General features: G+C 49.9%; 2 protein-coding genes and 1 long non-coding RNA gene across 11 annotated transcripts in view; 1 reads left to right on the forward strand and 2 right to left on the reverse strand.

Annotated features, from left to right (window-relative positions):
- PHYKPL (5-phosphohydroxy-L-lysine phospho-lyase) overlaps positions 1-3,281 on the forward strand; it is a 25,819-nt gene extending 22,538 nt beyond the window's left edge. For all 7 annotated transcript variants that reach the window (XR_016021336.1, XM_088798573.1, XM_088798575.1 and 4 more), the window contains 2 exons: positions 85-164; positions 3,044-3,281. Coding sequence is in view for 6 of the 7 variants with exons in the window: in XM_088798573.1 (XP_088654699.1) it covers positions 85-164; positions 3,044-3,049 (86 nt within the window). In the remaining variant the exon portion in view is untranslated. The remainder of the gene's footprint in view (positions 1-84; positions 165-3,043) is intronic.
- HNRNPAB (heterogeneous nuclear ribonucleoprotein A/B) lies at positions 897-7,119 on the reverse strand. 3 transcript variants are annotated; one of them, XM_019711017.3, is made up of 8 exons: positions 6,873-7,111; positions 6,562-6,793; positions 5,605-5,773; positions 4,753-4,911; positions 4,439-4,570; positions 2,486-2,603; positions 1,702-1,842; positions 897-1,497 (listed from the first exon to the last, which is right to left on the reverse strand). In XM_019711017.3, exons 2-8 carry the CDS (start codon positions 6,768-6,770, stop codon positions 1,427-1,429), a joined length of 999 nt encoding a protein of 332 aa, XP_019566576.1. In that variant the 5' UTR covers positions 6,771-6,793; positions 6,873-7,111; the 3' UTR covers positions 897-1,426. The 3 variants fall into 3 exon arrangements, with proteins under 3 accessions (XP_019566576.1, XP_019566577.1, XP_074169479.1); XM_019711018.3 differs by lacking the exon at positions 1,702-1,842 and having other exon boundaries at positions 6,873-7,119; XM_074313378.1 differs by lacking the exons at positions 1,702-1,842; positions 6,562-6,793; positions 6,873-7,111 and adding an exon at positions 6,076-6,153.
- Positions 7,120-16,372: 9,253 nt separating this feature from the next.
- LOC109434214 (uncharacterized) lies at positions 16,373-18,604 on the reverse strand. The gene is made up of 2 exons (XR_016021337.1): positions 16,824-18,604; positions 16,373-16,733 (listed from the first exon to the last, which is right to left on the reverse strand). It is a non-coding gene; the product is annotated as an uncharacterized LOC109434214 (long non-coding RNA).
- Positions 18,605-20,585: the final 1,981 nt, after the last annotated feature.

The raw sequence follows: 20,585 nt of genomic DNA on the forward strand, positions 1-20,585 counted from the left end.
CAAACTGCCACCCAAAAAAGTTTAGACACTGAGGGATCTTTAGCAGTTATTAACCAGTGCGGATGTCTCTGGGGTCTTTTGCAGACATGGAAGAAAAGGTGAGAAGCTGTGAAACACTGAGGCCCCCGGCAGTGGCAGCCCTGCTCAATCTCGTCCTTCCCCAGGTAAGTGACCACAACTGGGTCCCCTATCAGCAGTGGCTGTCACTCAACTAACCAAACTTTTTTTGGTACTTTGTTCCAAGTGATGCCCCCTCCCCACAGGTTAGTTCCAACACTGGGAGGTCCTGGCTATCTTGGGCTTTCTCCACTAGCCCGTGCCCATAAATCTCCAAAGTACTTAGCATTTGGTAGCTGTGGCAAGAGAACAGGAGCAGCCATTTCCTCGGCAGCCGACCCCTTCTAGGGGTGAGGGAAACCAGAAACTCCCTTCACCAGGCTTCGTCCACCCAGAGCCCCACAGCCTGCTGCTGCTCTTGCCGCCAGGCTTGAGGTGCTCCAATCCAGCAGCCAATAGGGCTGCCCAAGTGGGCTGTTATATGCCAACCAGAAGGGCGTACCCTTGTGCGCCTCGTCGGCAGGTTCTGTCCTGTTTAAAAGACAGAATGCCACTGGCAAAGACAGATGTTCCAAGATGCCCCCGAATTGCTACCCTGGGGGCAGCAGCCCTGCTGCGCCATCTTCGTCCCCATGAACAGCTGCCTTAGATCTGAGCCATGTCCTTCTCTTAGAGGCTCAAGGCCTGTGAAGCGCTGAGTCATTAGAGGAAACTAGGCAACACAGAGCACGTGCGGCTCTGCCTGACAGGGCTGCTAGCAGGTCATGGAGGATGCTGGAGCTCAGAAAGCCCCAGAACACAGGCCGTACCCCCCTTCAGTGTACCCCACTCACCCAGGCTTGGGGGTTTTTACATTTTTATTTCAAAAGCTTGGATAGCTTCAATATCCAGGTCGTGGCAAAATCAGGACACGTGTAAAATACCTTACAATACATTAGATTCCCAAAAGGTACCAAAAAGTACAGTAAAATTAACACTTCCATTACAGGAAATGTATGACACAAATAATATAAAATTAAAAGGTGAAAAAGGTGACACTGGTTTTCTAAGATAGACCTCTTTACAACCAGGGTCCACAAGTCCAGGCTGCAGGGCGGCAGTGGGAAGCAGACCCTCCCACCTGTTTCAGGGTGACCATAAAATCAGACCACAATGCCGCTCTGGCCTGAGACTCCACACGCTGCCTAAAACAACTAGAGCTCTGGAAATATTAAACAGGAGAGTTGATTTCCAGGGGGGAAATTTTAAATAAGATGCACATGGGACAGGCCATAGAAAGGATGCCAAGTTAAATTTGGTACATAATTGTTTGTGTTCACTCGTATCCAAACAAAGCGTGTGCGGTTGGTCAGGCACTCCTGCCGAAGCCTCAGTAGGGCTTGTAGTTATTCTGATGGCCACCACGTCGCTGGCTCTTCCCATAATTCGTACTCCCCTGACCTAGGGACAAGAACAACAATGATAGCAGCTAAACTTACTGAGCACTTACTTACCCCTGTGCCAGGCGCTTACATCCTCACAGCCAACGCCCCTGGGGCAAGGCCACAAAGCCCGGCTGCTCCGACTCCAAAGCCCCTGCACTCACTCACTGTCTGTCCTGCCTCCCAGCTGGGTGAGTGGACGGGGCCTCCCTCTCCTACTTACTGTAGTCGTAGCCGGGGCCGTAGCCGTAATAGCCATAGGGCGAGTAGTCGTAGCCGCCATAGCCGGGCCCGTAGCCCTGCTGGTAGCCGTAGCCCTGGTTCCAGTAGCTGCCGTAGCCCTGATTCCAACTCTGACTCTGACCTGTGGGGGGAGCAGGGCACAGGGGCCCAGGGACCATTTAGCACACGCAGGAGCTAGGATGGAGAAAATCCTGCCCTTTGGGTGGTGGGGTTACTATGGCAACTCTAGAGATAGAAGCCAAGGGACTGCTGTCCGGGACACAGGGCCCTGGGCCCGCACCTGAGAGCCAAGCTGCAGAGCTGAAGGCCAGGACAGAGCGGTACTCTAACTTCATTCAGGGCCAACGAGGCAGGAATTCACTCACTCTAATCACCCCCCACCTTCCCTGGCAGCTTGGCCTTAAAAAGGATGAAGTTCAGGCTTTGGAGTCAGAGGGGCCTGGGATGGAAGGAGGTAAAGCGCCTGGCACAGCCCTGCCCTACCTTCTGCCCGCCCACCCATGGGTGGACCAGGAGTCAGGACAGCCAGAGCCCAGCGGGCCCCCTCAGAGTGCAATGCAGGTGTCCCGGGGCCCCAGGCCACATACGAAACATGGGAGGGCTCTTCCACTCCAAGCGGCAGCAGCAGCAACACAGCCTGGACCCAGGAGAGCCATTCCTGGTCCTGCCCACCCTGCCACACCAGAGGCTAGAGCAAGCCCCGACAGGCCTGGAAGCTCCATGCAGACAGGGAAGCCAGCCCCTCTTTACCCAGCTCCACTCACCTCCACTTCCACCGCCACCACCGCTGCCTCGGTTCCCTCGGTTCCGGTTCCCGCGGCCCCCAGAGCCATACTGCTGCTGCTGATAGACCTCTTTGGGCTGGGCCACCTTGATTTCACACTGAAAACCAAGAGGACAGGGGGTCAGGCCACCGGAACAAGTTCTGGGCAGCGACTGTACACAAAGATCTTCACTGACAAACACTCAGATGGCCAATCTGGTCCATTATCCAAAACAAAATACGCTGCGGTGGGAAAGCACACTGTGCTAGCAGCTCTCCGAACAGTGGCTAAAACTAGACAGACCAAGATTCCCACCAGGGCCTTTTTGGCTCACACCTTTCCCCAGAACATCTACTGGGGATGATGGATGCAGCCCTGGAGCAGCTCCATGTCTCACAATTGGGAGGAGAGGGACAGAGCTGGGCCAATGCCAGCAACACACGCCAGGTGTCAGGTTCAGTGCCACCTTGGGCCTGCTGGGCAAGGGGGTTAGAGAAGGCTTCCTGGATGAGGGGCCTTAGAGAATGAGACTTTCTGATTTTATTTCCTTTTTTACAGAAATGAAACATCCCACTCAAATGAGTAGTGGTGACCCTGACTTCCAACTTACAGAGGAAGAAAGCCTGAGGCCATACTGCACTCCCTCCCCCAACCATTGGTCTGTTGTTGGGACCACTCAGGACCCAGAGTCAATTTCCTCTTTCCTCAAAAACCTGCCCACTGTGGGCGGGGTCAGGCTCAGGGACCGCCCAGTGCTCCTGCTTAAATAAATTAGAAGTGTTATTTTTCAAAGAAAGTACCCTGATACATAATTCACAATTAAGACCAATAAACATTTACATAAGGTATCCCCACACAAGCATGATCCTATAAAAAACTGGCAAATGACCCCCACCAAGTGATGCAATCTGAGGTTTCTACCCTACTGAATTAATGCTGGGTACAACTACACACACTATTTCAAGACCCACTACCAACAGTTTCACTAGTGCTGCCCTATGGGCTCTTCCTGCACACTTCCCACTAAGACACATGGAGAAGAAAGAAGACCTCTGTCACTGTTCACTAGGCTAACAACTATCAGGTGATGTCTTACTCAACTGCCCCTAGGAGCCAATCTCATTTTACACAAAATGGCAGGTCCCAATCCATCAAATCTTTCCAAATTCCCAGCCAGGATATCGAGGTTTCCAGGAGCCCCACCTTATCTGGCTGCCACTCCTGCTCAGACAGCCTGCCACACCCTGACACAGTAAGCTACACCCTGAACTCCCAACGGCCACCAGAATACTTGAAGCATGAACTACCCTGCTCCTGACCAGAGTTCGAGGGAGTTAACAGTTGCACTTCTCACTGCACACAGAACTCTGCTCCTTTGAAGGCAAAATGCCCTGGATGAGAGCTGGCCAGGACGCTGGGGGCTCTTTGGGAAGGATCTTGCTGGGGTGGGCTTGCCTAAACCAGTGTCCTAAGGGGATGGAGGTGAATAAAGATTTGGTTGTGGCAGGAACAAGATAGAAAAACTGCAGCAGTGTCCATAGCAGGAAAGACGTCATCACCAAGGGAAGAAATCAGTACGTGGCAGAAGTTCTAGAACCTTCTCAAAACTGTGGGCCTTGTATCTTACATAACTTAGACTAGATCCAGAACACCTTGATCTCTAGCTTAAAATCAGGAATCAAAGGGACTACTCAGCATGCTTGGTCTATCCCAGAGAAGCCACTGTCCTCTCCTGCTTCCCACACATCTTGTATTTATTGCCAGTCCTGCCAACCTAGGAGCTCCCTGAAGGACAGGACCATCTGCCCCAATCAGGGCAGCAGATGCTGCAGGAAAACAAAAGTCCCACTACCCAGGAGAGCTCTAGAAAGTAGCCCAACCCCTAAGCCACACCTGCAAGGGTCAGCCCTCCAGCGACCAGAGGCCAGACACACACAGCTGGAGACACCTTACCTTACTTCCACTGATGGTGTGGAATTTTTTCTCTAGAACCTTCTTTACAGGATCCTCTTCTTTAAAAGTGATGAAAACAAAGCCTCGCCTTTTGTTTGACTTTGGATCCATTGGAAGCTCAATGGCCTCAATCTGTAAACATAGGCAAAGCTCAGGACCAGTAACCCTCAGGGCCCATAGAGAACTGACAGGAGAAAAATCGCATGAAGGCAGAGCAAAAAAGCTTGCTGAGGAGGGCTCCAGCCAAGGCTGCCAAGGACCAGAAAGGACACCTCAGGGCAGCTGGCAGGTCACTCCTGAGGCCACACACTCACCTCCCCAAACTCGCCAAAGTACTCTCTGATCTTCTCCTCAGTGGCTTCAGGATTCAGACCCCCCACAAAAATTTTCTTTACCGGGTCCTTCTTCATGGCCATGGCCTTTTTGGGGTCAATGACACGGCCATCCAGCCTGTGCTCCTTCTGGTCTAGGACCTATTCCAACAGAAGGAAGTTGGGTTCTAACTCAGCAGTATGACACTAGACAAGGCCCTTTTCTTTGAAATATAAAACTCCAACCCAAGTACACAAAAACATTTCATCCCCCCTCAAACTCTACCCCAACCTGATTTCCCAATCCAATGTCCTGCAAACTTCAAGTACAGTGGGTTTACCTATAAATCACCCACCACCACACCCCAGACTCTGCCCATGCTGTACTGCACGCCCCCTTCCTGCCCAGGCTGTCCCAGTTTATGGTCTATCTCCAGAAGTAAAGCAGCAGACTGGAGCTGGGCTGCTAGGGTTGGAATCTTCACTCCACCCCTTAAGTAGCTGTGTGATAGCATCTACTTAAACTATTCTGATCCTCGGTTTGTTTTCTGAAAAATGGGCCTAAATTAAGACTTATCTCATAGCAACCTTGAATTCTTTCTTGTCTAACCCTCCTAAGTGCAGTGTCCATAATAGACTGAAGAATATAAGCGTCCACTACCATCTTCCTGGACCACTACAGTCCATACTCGCTCCCCCACTTAATCTGTACTTGTAAATCCCTTCAAAAACAGCAACAAAGTTCTTAAGCTCTCTGCTTGTCCCAAAGCACTCAATCACCTGCAAAATCATACTCTAAGAATGGTGTCCTCTTAGAATACACTGGTGATATAAAAAAAAAAAACCACAGCTTACCTTCTCCACACTGGCTGCATCTTTGAAGAGGATAAACCCAAACCCTCTTGACCGGCCAGTGTTGGGATCCATTTTTATTGTACAGTCAACAACCTCTCCAAATTTGGTAAAATAATCCTTTAGGTCCTTTTTGCTGGTATCCCAGCTCAGGCCACCAACAAACATTTTTCTGAAATGGAAGGATGAGATACATGCCAACAAGTTCTTACAAGAAAGCTGTGATTTTAGAGACCAGCGCTAGCAAAGCTTTCATAAAGATTATAAATAAAGCCACCATTGGGAACAAAAGACTACCCCTTGAGCACGAGAGCTCTACCTTTGGAAGACGTTAACCAATCTCCACTACCCTCCCAACCTCAACCTTGACCTTAACAAATCTTCAGGAGATTGCAGCCCTTAAGATTTGCATCCCAGACTGGGAGAGGGAACGGAAGGACATCCTGGCCAGGGGTACAGGCTCTGAGCACTCACAACTGGAAATAATTTGCCTAATAACCACATATCCAAAGGCTATCGTCCCTGCCAGACGTCACCACCTCCGAGAACTCGCCCTCAAGGAACCCGAGGCTTCCGGGAGCCGAAACCGCGTTCAGACCGTGACTCCGCCCACAGCAGCAGGAGGAGGAAGGGGAAGCGGCGGCCCCAGGCGCGCGCCAACTCCGCCCACGCAGCCCCGAGCGGCCGAAACCTGGTCGGCCCCGGGTCCCAGCGCACTCCCCTTCCGGGCGCCAGGCCTGTCCCCGGCCCCGCGCGAGCGGCCCCGGGGCGGCGCCAAAGTCGACCCAACAAACTCCTGCAAACTCGAGCGCAATGGGCTGCACGGCGGGCGACTGGCGGGCTTGTCCGCGGGCCCCAGCAGGCCCAGGCCGGCGGTCCGCCCCTCCCCCCGCCGCGTGGCGCCAACAATAGGCAGCCCCGAACAAAGGCGGCGCCCCATCGGCCCGCGGCCGCACCTACCCCGCGTCCTCCTCGTTCTTGCTGGCGTTTATCTGGTCACCCTCGGCGCCGTTCTGGTTGCCGGCCGGGGGCGCCGAGCTCCCGCCTCCAGTGCCCGGCGCGGCCCCGGTGCCGGCCCCGGCCGGCGACTCGCCTTCGGGGGCGGCCTCGTGCCCGTTCTCGGTGGCACCGGTCGTTTCCATGAGCTGCTCCTCACCCGCTTCCGACATGCTAGGCCAGGGCGCGGCGGCTCCTGCAAGGAGCGGCCACAGCGAGTCAGGCACGAGCGGCTCCCGCCCGCCACCCGCCGTCCCGCGGACCCGACCCCTCACCTCGCCGCCGGTGACGCCGCGAGGCCCGCTCGTCCCCACCCGCCGGGAAGGCGCCGCGGGCTCGACCGCGTTCAAGCTCGCGCTGCTGGGCCGCCCCTCCGTCCACCGACGAAGCCGCAGCGACCTCGCGTGCTCCTCTTCGGCCGCCGCAGCACGGAACCCACCAACTAACAGTATGGCTCGGGCCCGCGCGGTGCCGCCGCCTGACAATGCCGACTCGTGGCGCTCTTTATAATGCCGGAGCCGGGGACCACCTCGCAATAAGACGCATGTTCATTGGCTACGCCCGCCCGTCACTCAACCCTGCATAGGCGTGCCATTGGCCACGTCGGCGCACGCACGCTAGATCCGGGCGGGCTTTGTCCTCATTTTAGAACCCGCGCGAGCCTGGGCCCTGCGGAGGGTCGCGGGGACAGATGGAACGATGGTCCTATCCCAGCTGCTGGCGGCCCGAGCGCTACGTAGAAGGAGAGAGCCAAAACGGACCCTCCGCCCTGTGAGGCCGCAGTCTCTCGCCCCGCGCGCCCCATCCCAGCACTGACAGCCTCGGCCACCCATTTCCCAAAAGAGTAAAATGGGCTTGAGGAAGTCTTGCAAACCAAGGTCGCTGGGCTGGAAGTGGCAGAACCGGGGCTGCCGATTGGCGCGTAGAGTGCCCCTAGGCCCTCGACACAGTTCGGAGGGATTGCGATGCAGCCCGCCCTCCCTTGACTTTGGTGCCTTCAAAGCCCCGCGCTCCTTCTCTTTCTGCCGCCTCCCCCAGTAGCCTCCCCTAGTAGCGAGAAGCGGGCGGGGGCGGAATCCTCCAGGGATCTGGTGCCAACTGTCTTGGCCAGGATGTGACAGGAGAAACGGTGCGACCATGGTGCTCCTCAGTCTTAGGTCGCCTGACATCACTTTAACGATTAGCAGCGCATGTATACTTTTGATTACTTAAAAATTTTTCATTTGATTCGCTTATTTTTACTGAAATTTACTTTTTAAGGAAAATATACCACTAATGTGAAATCGTGAGGTTTGGGGAGGAAAGGTGAACAGTTATTTTTCTAATATACAAAACCCCTTAATATTATCTCCTTGACCGCCAAACTTGAAAGGCCTGCATAATCTCATGATTCCTTTTAATCAGATGGGTGATGGGCCCCAAATGGCCCAGGAGCACAACCTCTGAAGCTCGGGGGTTACCAGCAGCCACGGAATACACGTAGCTGACGTCTCCTGCAGGATTCCTGCAGCCAGGCCCAGTGTGGCAGGCAGGTGTTCTATTTTCTCATCTGGTCTAACAGGCCTATGAAAGGCGGTCCCATCACCAATTTATGAATGAGAACACTGAAGCCCAGAGCCTTGCCCCAAGGCTTACTCCCTCAGCCAGCCAGTCAGTGGAGTTGCCATAAGAATAAAACAAGTGACAATTTTACATGTGGAAAAAATAACTTCAGAAAATCTGACAATTTGGCCACACAACACTGCATTCCCCCCAAGCTATCGACTGGAGCTGGGGCACCCACACCCAGATGAGCAAATGCCCTCTGGTTCACCCCAAGGTCCACCTGACTGCTTGACTTTCAGGCCTGGTTCCATAACGGAATTCACGTAGATCCGTAAAACCTTGGTAACGTACCAGTCTGGTGGCAAGGCTCACAGCAAAGTACAGAGCAAACTCCCCACCCCATCTCCACCTCAGCCTTCACCCACCCACAGAAATCAGGGCCAGGATGTGGCTCACAAGAGATGATGGGTGCAGCTGCCCAAGCAATGAGGATAATTCAGACAATTAAGTTCAAAGTCAAACAGTCTAAGTGCAGCCACAAGGACATAACTAGTGGGGGCTCAAATCCACTTATTCTCCTGACCTTGTCCACATGGACTCCTTTAGCACAACTTGGGAAACGCTTTCAATGACACATCGAGTCCAAGTCTGACAACATTTGGACCATGCTTCAGTTTGCAAAATGCTTTCACCAACATTGCTTTATTGGAGCAACGTTTTTGTGTGGTTATCCATAATTTATACAGGAAAATGCTGAAATCACACATCTAAAACGGGGACCACAAAGCCAGCACTCCCAACTGTACATTGTTTCCAGGGCTCCTGGCTATTGTTGGCTGAAGGATCTCTGAGCTCCTGAGTTCCTTGGTCTAAATTAGATTTTTTTTGTTTTTTTAAGATTTTATTGGGGAAGGGGACCAGGACTTTATTGGGGAACAGTGTGTACTTCCAGGACTTTTTCCAAGTCAACCTGTTGTCCTTTCAATCTTAGTTGTGGAGGGTGCAGCTCAACTCCAGGTCCAGTTGCCGTTGCTAGTTGCAGGGGGCACAGCCCACCATCCGTTGCTGGAGTCGACACTGGCAACCTTGTGGTTGAGAGGACGTGCTCCAACCAACTGAGCCATCCTGGAGCTCAGCCGCAGCTCAGCTCAAGGTGCCATGTTCAATTTTAGTTGCAGGGGGCGCTGCCCACCATCCCTTGTGGGAGTCGAGGAATCGAACTGGCAACCTTGTGGTTGAGAGCCCACTGGCCCATGTGGGAATCAAACCAGCAGCCTTCGGAGTTAGGAGCATGGAGCTCTAACCGCCTGAGCCACCGGGCTGGCCCCTAAATTAGATTTTGTATCAAATTAAATTATTCTGAGGCTCAAATGAAGCAATGGCTTAGAAAATACTTTACAAACTATAAAGAACTGCAGACCAGTGGGGGTCAGTCTCAGCCCAGAATGCTTTTATATTGCATCCAGAGCCAGGTACTGGTACGTTGGAAACAGCAGGAAGTCCCTTTGACCCAAGGATCCCCACTCTTGGTATTGGGTCCCAGTAACAGACCCTAAGTAGAAAGCATCTTCCACAATAAGGTTCTCAAATCAGCAAAGAGCCCAGTTACCCCTGAAAGTCCCTTAAGAGGCCCACAGAGTATAGAGTATAGTCCCCTCACTTTGGGGATTCAGGCTGCCAGATAATATGTGTGTAAAATATGTACAATCACCAGTGTAGAACAAAGAGAATGGACACAAAATGTGTTTTCAAAGATTTTTAGATTACATACATTAATTTTTCTCACATTCTTTGGGGGGTGTGGGCTGAGCCCGCAAGGTGGCAGTTGCAGGCGTTAACTACAAATATGCTGTGACTGCGATGGCTGACTCCCACCCAGGCCACTTCCCACTTCACAGCTCCACAGGCTCCAGCTCCCTGCTTCAGGGCTGACTCTGGCTCTAGCCGGAAGAAACTTTCAAAAACACAAGTTGGAGCCAAAGCAATCTTAAGGAAAAAGAACAATAATGGAGGTATCACACTTCCTGACTTTGGCTTGTACTACAGGGCTACAATAATCAAAACAGCATGGTATTGGCAGAAAAACAGACACATAGACCAATGGAATAGAATTGAGAACCCAGAAATAAAACCACATAAATATGGACAGATAATTTTTGACAAAGAAGCTAAAAACATACAATGGAGCAAAGACAGCCTCTTCAATAAATGGTGCTGGGAGAATTGGATAGCCACGTGCAAAAGAATGAAACTGGACTGCTATTTGTCACCATGTACCAAAGTTAATTCAAAATGGATCAAAGACTTAAGCATAAGACCTGACACAATAAACTGCATAGAAGAAAACATAGGTACTAAACTTATGGATCTTGGGTTCAAAGAGCATTTTATGAACTTGACTCCAAAGGCAATGGAAGTAAAAGCTAAAATAAACAAATGGGACTATATGAAACTTAAAAGCTTCTGCACAGCAAAAGAAACCATTGACAAAATAAAGAGGCCACCAACTGAATGGGAGAAGATTTTTGCAAACAGTGCCTCCGATAAGGGGCTAGTATCCAGAATATACAAGGAACTCATGCAACTCAACAACAAAAAAACAAACAACCCAATTGAAAAATGGGCAGAGGACTTGAAGAGACATTTCTCCAAAGAGGACATACAAATGGCAAATAGACATATGAAAAAATGCTCAACATCACTAATCATCAGAGAAATGCAAATCAAAACCACAATGAGATATCACCTCACCCCAGTCAGAATGGCTAGCATCAACAAGACAAATAATAACAAATGTTGGAGAGGCTGTGGAGAAAAAGGAACCCTCATACACTGTTGGTGGGAATGCAGACTGGTGCAGCCGTTATGGAAGGCAGTGTGGAGGTTCCTCAAAAAATTACGAATAGAATTGCCATATGACCCAGCAATCCCTCTCCTGGGTATCTACCCAAAAAATCTGAAAACATTTAGAGATAAAGACACGTGTGCTCCAATGTTCATTGCAGCTTTGTTTACGGTGGCCAAGACATGGAAACAACCAAAATGTCCTTCGATAGATGAATGGATAAAGAAGTTGTGGTATATATACACAATGGAATACTATTCGGCAGTAAGAAAAGATGATATAGGAACATTTGTGACAACATGGATGGATCTTGAGAGAGTAATGCTGAGCGAAACAAGTCAGACAGAAAAAGCAGAGAACCATGTGATTTCACTGATAGGTGGTATATAAACCAAAAACAACAAAAGAACAAGACAAACAAATGAGAAACAGAAACTCATAGACACAGACAATAGTTTAGTGGTTGCCAGAGGGTAAGGGGGGTGGGGGGTGGGGGGTGGGAGATGAGGGTAAGGGGGATCGAATATATGGTGATGGAAGGAGAACTGACTCTGGGTGATGAACACACAATGGGATTTATAGATGATGTAATACAGAATTGTACACCTGAAATCTATGTAATTTTACTAACAATTGTCACCTCAATAAATTTAATTAAAAAAAAAAAAAAAAAAAACACAAGTTGGATCTTGTCACACTGCATGAAAACACTGGCTGGCTTCCCGGTGCTCTGAGAATTAAATCTGAACCCTGAATTCGGGTAAAAGAGATAGTTGGGATCACAGAAATCCATAGCCCCCTCCCTACCAGCCTCCCTTGCTGTGTGGTCTGTGAGTGAAAGGGTCACTTCCAGGCCTGAGCAGCAAAGGCTGGGGCCTCCCCCAGACCTCTCTTCCCTTGGAGACCATGTGATCTGATGGTATAGCTACATTATGAGGAAGAGCTGTTCAGCCCACATCAGACTTGACATGAGCGAGAAATGAACCTGCACTGTGTCAAGCTGCTAAGCTGGGGGTTTATCTCTGCAGCCTAGCCACACCTGACCATTCCACATGACTTGTGAGGCCCGGCATTTGCCACTTCAGCCGCATCTCATGACCACTTTCCACTCTAGCTGTGCTTAATTTCTTTTACTTCCTAGAACTCCCCTGCACCCCCTCTGCCTCTGGAGGTGCCTTTGCACCTGATGGTCCCTCTACCTGCAATACTCTTCCCCAAGTTCCACCTGCCTACTCTACATATCTGTTGTGAGTTGAACTATGTCCCCCCAAAATATATGTTCGAGTCTTGACCCCTGGTACCTGTGCATATTTTCTTATTTGGAAATAGGGTCTTTGCAGATGTAATCAAGTTAAGAAGAGGTCAAACTGGAGAAGGGGAGGCCCTAAGACTGGTGTCTTGCAAGAAGAGAAGACACACAGAGACAGACACAAGGAAAACGCCATGTGATGACAGGCAGAGATTAGAGTGATGTAGCCACAAGCCAAGTGTCCTAGGGAATTCGGGCTGCTATAACAGAACACCACAGATTGGGGGCTTAAACAAGACTTATTTATTTATTTATCCCTTCTTCCACCTCCTGCCACCCACTCCGGTTAAAGCCTGTTGTTTCTCAGTCTAGTTGTGTAGGACACAGCTCCCTGGCCCATGCTGGTGTTATGAGCCTTGCGCTCCCGGGGCTGAGGCAGTCGGTCGCCAGTGGTCGGTTGGAGGCTCACAGCAGCTCACCGCAGGTCTCGCAGGCTACCGGCCACTCACCCAGCCCAGCTATAGGGAGAGCTGTTGTTCACAGTCTAAGCTGTAGAGGGCGCAGCGCTCTGGCCCATGTGGGACTCGAACCAGTGGCCTCAGCGTTCGGAGCACGGCATTCCAACCACCTGAGCCACGGGGCCCACCAACACACATTTATTTCTCACAGTTCTGGAGGCTGACAAGTCCAAGATCAAGTGGTGGCAGATCTGGTGTCTGGTAAGAACCTGCTTCTTAGTTTACACATGATAGAGGCAGAGAAAGAAGAAAGAAGCACGCTCTCTCTGGTCTCATCTTAAAAACTCACTAATCATAAGGGTGGGGTCATGAGGCACCACCCCCATGACCGCATATAAACCTAATTGCCTTCCAAAGGCCCCACTTCCAAATACCATCACCTTGGGGATTAAGGTTTCAACATTTGAATTTGAGGGGACACACACATTCAGTCCATAGCACCAAGGAACACCAAGGATTGCCAGCCATACCAGAAGCCAGGAGACAGGCATGGAACAGATTCTCCCCTAGAGCCTTGCCAACACCTTGATTTTGGACTTTTGGCCTCCAGAACTGTGAGACAAAAAATTTCTGTTGCTGTACACCACTGTGGTGTACATTAGCTGTGGTGCTTTGTTACAGCAGCCCTAGCTGACTAATACACCATCCATCAGACTTCCACTTCCTCCAGGAAGTGCTCTGTAATGCCCCCCAAAGAAGGGGCCCTCTCAGAGCACAGAGCACACAATATTGACACTGACCATGAGCTCAATGAGCCCCAGCACCAGGTCTGTCCCCTTCACTCTGACACCTCTAGTAGGCACCCCAATACCTGCAGAATGAATAAAAGATGTCTTCACTAGGGTTACAAACGGGTTCCTTGCAGGCTGGATCTGACTCACATGTGCTTGCTTGCCCAGCAGTGTTTTGAACATCTTAACAAATTATTTGCCAACATTTACGCAGTATATTTCTACAAACTGTTCTATTTCCAGTTACTTTTGGAAAATTGTTAGATAAAGTCACAGTGGGCCACAGTTCCACGTGTCCATAGGAGCTGAGACCCACTGCCCCCCAGCAGGTGGGGCAGGTGCTGTCCAGCTCACACCAGCCCCCACCAGGTCCTGTCATCTTACTCCTGGGTCCCTACACTCACTGTCATTGATGGAAAGTATCTGAGATGTCAATCCTTAGCCAGGCCTCCAAGAAGCATGGTTTCTTCATCTTTCAAACAGGATGACAATACTGGCCTGTCAGCACTGCTGCAGGAATCAGAGAATGTGTTTAGCATGGTGCCTGGCGGGTAGCAGGGGGAATGAGAGCTGTTAGAACTACTGGCAGTGAGAAGAGAAGAATCTAAGGGAAGACTCCTCCCCCTGCTGAGCTCCCCTACTATGTCTCAAATCCAATCACCCAAACAGACGTGGAAGGTCTAGAGAAGCTCTACCAGCTGGTGATCCCCGCAAGGTCACATTCTTGCAACAGCCACCCATGCCCAGCTTGAGTCTTAGAGGTAGCCTTTGCCCACCAGAGGCCAATCAGAGACACCTGGGACACTTAAATGGAATTAAACCTCAATGTACAGACCTCATCCTCCCGGTCTCCTCAGGAGCCCGCAAGGCTGCATATAGGGGACACAGCACACAGAGGGGCCCAGCCTGGCTTCATGTCACAATCCTTCATAGCTTTTAAAACTTCACATTCCCAGGCCCCTCTCACTTTTATAAAGCGTTCCAAGCACTGGGCATTGGGATAGGGACAGATTTCGGACCCACTGCTGCAGACCAGGTGCAGGGAAAACCTATAAAACAGCAACGCTCGGCTCCCCCTGAGAGGCAGCAGTGCCTCTTCAAAAGATGGGCCCTGGAGTCTCTTTGTTTTTGGTTTAGCATCTGTTTCTGATTCCCGAACAATTTATCTGTTCACTCATTTATTCAGACCTCGGCTTCAGTTGCCATCAACATGCCCATGCCCATTTCCTGAACTCTAATGCATAAGTATCTCTACTGAACTGTCACCTAAGGACCTCAACCTCAGCATGTCCCAAACTGAGCACATGACATTCCCCTGAGCCGAGACGCTCTGCGGTGTTCTTGGCCATAGAGAATGCCCATACCATCTAGCCACCAGTGCAGGCTAGGAACGTGGCTAGGTCAGCCTGGACACCCCTCTCTCCCTCACATCCCCCTATCCGATCCACCATCTAGGCCTGAATGTACCTTCATTACCTTGTCACCTGCTCTCAGGTTTGGACAACAGGAATATCTGTCAGGGTGGGCTATCCTGTGGTAACAAACAGACCTAAACACCATACAAGATTGTTTCTTACAGATTAACAGTCCTGGGTGGGCATTCAGGCCAGAGGAGCAACTCTCCTCCACGTGGTCATTTAAGGACCCAGGCCCCTTCCATCTTGTGGCTCGGCCATGCCCTCAGGCCTTTTCATCTGCACTCAGCTGTCAGAGGGAACAGGCAGGGAGGAACTAGTGTGGGAGTTTTCATGGTCCAGGCCTGGAGCGGCACACTCCACTTCTACTCACATTCCACTGGCTGGAACTCTGTCATGTAGCCTCACCTTGCTGCAAGGCACTCCGAGAAATGGGCTCAGTTGCTTATATAAATTAGGCAAGGATAGACTGCGTGCCCAGTCTTCATCACAATAGGCTTTCAACCAACTGCATGCTAATGACAATGAAGGGAGACACTGAAAGCTTTCCTTCAGTCAGCCAGCCTTTCAGAGAATGTCACCTGAGCACCCATCTGGGTAACCTGCTGGCCTCCATTATCAGAAGCCACCTCTGCCCCAGGAGCTGAGCCTACTTGCCAGGTGGAGAGATGAATGCTGTATTGGGGAAGCACAGGAGGACAGGGACTTGTGGAAGGCACTAAACCAAGCTGGGGAGATGGGTGGGAAGGACAAGACTTCCCCCAGGAACACACACCTGGGGAAGCACCAACAAGACTGAAGGGGGGTTCTCCAGGCAGAGATGGGGGAGAAGCAGGTAAGGGCAGAGGACATCAAGACTTGAAAAAGCCCCGGCTGCTTGAGGAACTGCAAGTAGCCCCATAGGACAGAGAGAAGTTGAGACCGTGCAGTTGGGCAGGGGCTTTACATGCCATGACAAAGGGTTCCTTTTATCCCCAGGAAACAGGAAGTCATTGAGTACTGGGCCAGCAATAGTCCAGGGGATGGGTGGAAAGGAGGGTACATGAGAGATATTAAGGAGGGGGAGTGGGCAGAACTTTGTGTCCATGTGTGGCTTTGATCCTGACTCCATGCATAGGGCAGGATGGGCACTAAGGCTGGAAATTTGGAGCAGAACCACCCAGTGGAGGGCCTTGAAAGCTGGGCCTGGCAAGGAAGGCAGCGGGTAAACAATGTCTGCCTCTCTCAAGGAGAAAACCACACCATAGGTGACAGCCCCCTTGCTTCCTGGTTACACCTGCCTCTAGCAGCATGGACTGTTTGTCCATTTCTTCTAATACATTAGTCCTTAATGGACAGAAAGTGATCGACAGATGATCCCTTTCAAAGATCAAGTCCAAACCCCTTATTGACAGAGATGGAAACCAAAGGTCAGAGAAGGGGAGTGTTTTAGTCTGTTCAAGCTGCTGTAACAAAATACTATAAAGACTGGGTAGCTTATAAACATTTATTTCTCACAGTTCTGGAGCCTGGGAACTCCAAGATCAAGGTATTGGCGGCCTTGGTGTCTAGTGAGAGCCTGCTTCATAGACAGCTGTCCTCTCACTGTGTCCCCACAGAAGGGGTGAGAGAGCCCTCTGGAGTCCCTTTTATAAGAGCCCTAACCCTATTCATGGGAGCTCCCAAAGGCTCCATCTCCTAATACCATCACATTGGGGGTTAGGATTTCAACATACAAATTTGGGGGGGACACAAACATTCAGTCTACAGCAGGGAGTAACACGTCCAGCAGCACCAGGCCTGGAAGCCAGGCCTCCCCGTTTAGTGTCCTACCAGCCCCTCCAGCCACAGCACCTGGAGATGGGAGACAAGAGGCATGTGAGGTTTTCATCCTCTCACCTCAAGTGCTGAGGACGAAGCACAAATTAGGACACAGAAACCCACCTTTGTCCTACACCGAGAAACAGGAAGCCACATGCTCCTGGGCATGAACAGCAAGGGAGCCAAAGCTCCAAAAGCCACGTCTGTTCCCAGCACAAGGTGGGAACAGGCAGGACTCCCCATGCTGGGCTGAGGAGGAAATAGCCATGAGCCTTCTCCTGCTGTGAAAAGGAAGGATCCTTGGGGTGAGAGTTATGTCTGCATTCCGTCTGTGAACTGGCCCAATCACTTCTCCAAGTCCGGGGCCCGGTCTAGTCTCAGAATGGAAGACAAGACCCTACTGTCTCCTGATCCAGGAAGGTCAAGAGATAGAAGCTCCTCATGCGGGGTCCTCATCCCACACTCCCTCACCTGGCCGATTGCTCAACAACCTCTTGCTTCTTGCCACCTACCTTGCCCCACAGCGTCTCAGAAGTGCCCCCCAAATAACTAAATCCCACTACTCCCTGAAGCCCTACCACCATCTCGAACTGCATACCTCCTGCCCAACCACTTCTCCTTAAATGCACTGTCCCCATATGGCCCCACACTCCACTCCTGAATGCCAGGCCACACCTCCTCCCACGTCCCTCAACACAAATGGAGAGGTCCTTCACCCCGTGTCCCCCAACCTCACTCCCCAAGCAGAGCTTTCTTTACATGATGCAAATACATGTCTAATTTAACATTTTCTAATAGCTACATTAAAAGACTATTAGACAATTAGTAAAAAGGCAAAAAACAGGTAAAATTAATTTTAATAAACTACTTTATTTAGTCCAATCTATCCAAAACATTATAATTTCAACATGTAATCAATATAGAAAATTATTTTACTGTTTTCTTTGGGGGGGGGGCTCTTTGAAATGCAGCATGGATTTTACACTTACAGTACATCTCAATTCGGACTAGATACTTTTCAAGTGCTCGGCAGCCACGTGTGGCCAACGGCCACTGTACTGGCCAGCACAGATCTAGACCAGGGGTTGGCAGACTATGGCCAATGGCCTAAATCTGACCTGTTGCCTGATTCGGTATGACCCTTGAACAAAGAATGGTTTTCACATTTTTAAGTGGTTAAAAAAAATCAAAAGAATAGCATTTCCTGACACATAAGTTTTATGAAATTTAAATTTGGTGTCCATAAAGTTTTTGTCAATAAAAATGTATAGAAATATGCTTTATTTCTTCGTAGATTATGTACTTACCTACGTAATATCCTGGATTTTGCCTCTTGGCTCACACAGCGGAAAATACTAATATCTGATCCTGTGCAGGAAAGTTGCCCCTAAACTCTAATACAGAAGCTCCAGATCTGGCTTTGGAATCAGGAGACCCAGCTCTAATCCCGGCTGCGTCCCAACTCTGGGATTTAGAACAAGTCATTTCCACTTTTTGAGCCTCAATTTTCTTCATTTGAAAATCGGGCCAGCACTAAAATGGGTGTAGAGAGTGAAAAACCAGCACAGGCCACGAACTGGTCACTCATTCACTCGTTACCAGTGTCCTGCGCTTCACACTTCCGGTTGCATCACTGGCCACCGACCCCCTCACCTGAGCCAGGGCGCCTGTCTCCTCCGGGGGCGCCTCCACCAGTCGCCTTTTCCCAGCATCCTCAGCAATCTCCGCCTCCACTGGCCGGAGCCCCACATCGGTGGCATCTGGATGACTCTGGCAGCGCAAACCTCCATCTGCCTGGAATAGCCTCCCCTCTTCCTCACCAAATCCTGTTTCCTGCAAGATGACACCCCCGCCACCCCAGTAGCGCCCTCCAGCTCACAGCCCTGTCTAACCTCAGCACTTCCGGCACGCCCACTGGGCCATCTGCGCGTGTGCACGGTTCGGCGCGCACCCCCACCCCCCCGCGTACAGACTAATTGCCCGGCACGGCCTGCCTGGGCCGGCCCTTTACACACGCGGTGGTCCCAACAAATACTTCCGACTGCCCCAGTTGTGGGGGGAGGGCAGATTTGCAGAACCATTCCTTCCTTACCCCTTGACCCCCATGACATGAACCTCATTCATCAATTCCGATATCCCGTATCTAAATCCTGCATGCTGATTTATGAGTATGTTGGACTAGTCTAGGCTCTAGTGCCTGGCCCACCCCTTTTCCTTTTCACCTCCTGCCAGTAAATCTTTTCCTCCCGGAGAGGTGTTCCTCCTAACATTGACCCTTTTTTCTGGCTGCCAGGTCAGTACTTCCAGCAATGAAGAATGATGTACAAGAATTGAACTTGTTGCCAGCAAGTACTCTTGTCCCCAATTAATGTTCCTCCACTTTGCCAAAAAGGTGAGAACTGGCCTCCCACGGGGTAGGGAGGGACTGCTTTGACCCCTGACCCAGGGTGGACCAGCTTCATCGTGCCAGTCACCAGAGTTTCTTTCTACATTCTGGCCACTTCTTCTGGTTTCCCCCCTCCCCCCCCCCCACATTTCTATTGAGATATAATTGACATACCATAAAATCCACCCACTTAAAGTGTACATTTCAATGGTTTTAGCATATTCACAGAGTTGTCACCACAATCTAAGTTTAGAACATGTGCGTCACCTAAAAAGAAACCCTTAGATGCCTGACTACTGCGCTGTACACCTAAAGCTGAAGCTGAATAATATTGAATGTCAACTATAATTAAATATATATAGTCACTGGATGTGGAGTACAGTATAGGGAATAGAGTCAATGGAACTGTAACAGCTATATACGCTGTCAGAGGGGTAGTAAATTTGGGGAGAGGGGCTATCACTTTGTGAGGGGTGTAAATGTCTATTACATTGTTTTGTACATCTGAAACTAATTTTTAAAAAAAGAAAAGAAACCCTTACCCATTAGCGTCATTCCCATCCTCACCCTCCCTCCAGCCCCTGCAACCACTAATCTACTTTCCATCTGTATAGATTTGCCTATTCTGGGCATGTCATATAAATGGAATCATACTATATGTTGCCTTTTGTATCCAACATAATGTTTTCAAGGTTCATCCATATTATAGTTGGGATCGGTACCTCTTTCCTCTTTACTGCCAAATAATTTTCCACTTCTTTTGCTGGTTCCTCCTCAGAGGCTGACTGGAACATGTGGAAGACCCCCAGGACTTAGTCCTCCTCTTCTCTCCATTCAGTCCCTGCTGATCTCATCCAGTCTCCTGGTATGAAATACCACCTCTATGCAAACAGCTCACGGAACTCTCTCCCTAGTCTGGCCCTTTCCCCTGAGCAGCAGATGCACAGGTCCCACGACCTCCTGCACACCTCTGCTTGGAGGTCATCTCAGGCGTCCGGCTTAACACACCCAGTACAGAAAGTTACAGACTGAGTTCAGTTGTGAATATTAATGCAAGAATGCTATAAAATATAAGCAAACACCATCCAACCACACATTAATAATCATTTTAAATCATAACCAAGCAATGATTATTCTAGAAAAGCAAGGATGGTTTAATATCAGGAACTCTTAACATAACGCACCATATTAATAGATAAAATGAGAAAAAAAGTCTTATCAATATATACTAATAGGACATTTGATAAATCTCAACATATATTTTTAGTAAATATTCTTGACAAAACAGAATAAGATGAATGTTTATAAAAACAACCGAAAGGTCATCTTCCAGAAGCACTTTCATTAAAGTAAGAAACAATACAAAGTCGTCTTCCATTTATTATTTCACTTTTTCTGGAGGACCACCAATCCAATTGGACAAGAGAAAGAAATAAGACGTATAAAAACAGGAAAGTAGTAGGTGAAATAATTATTTGCAGATAATATGATTATATACA

Source organism: Rhinolophus sinicus, chromosome 5 (assembly GCF_057876585.1).
Source record: "Rhinolophus sinicus isolate RSI-liver-muscle chromosome 5, RSI-T2T, whole genome shotgun sequence".
Taxonomy (NCBI): Eukaryota; Metazoa; Chordata; class Mammalia; order Chiroptera; family Rhinolophidae; genus Rhinolophus; species Rhinolophus sinicus.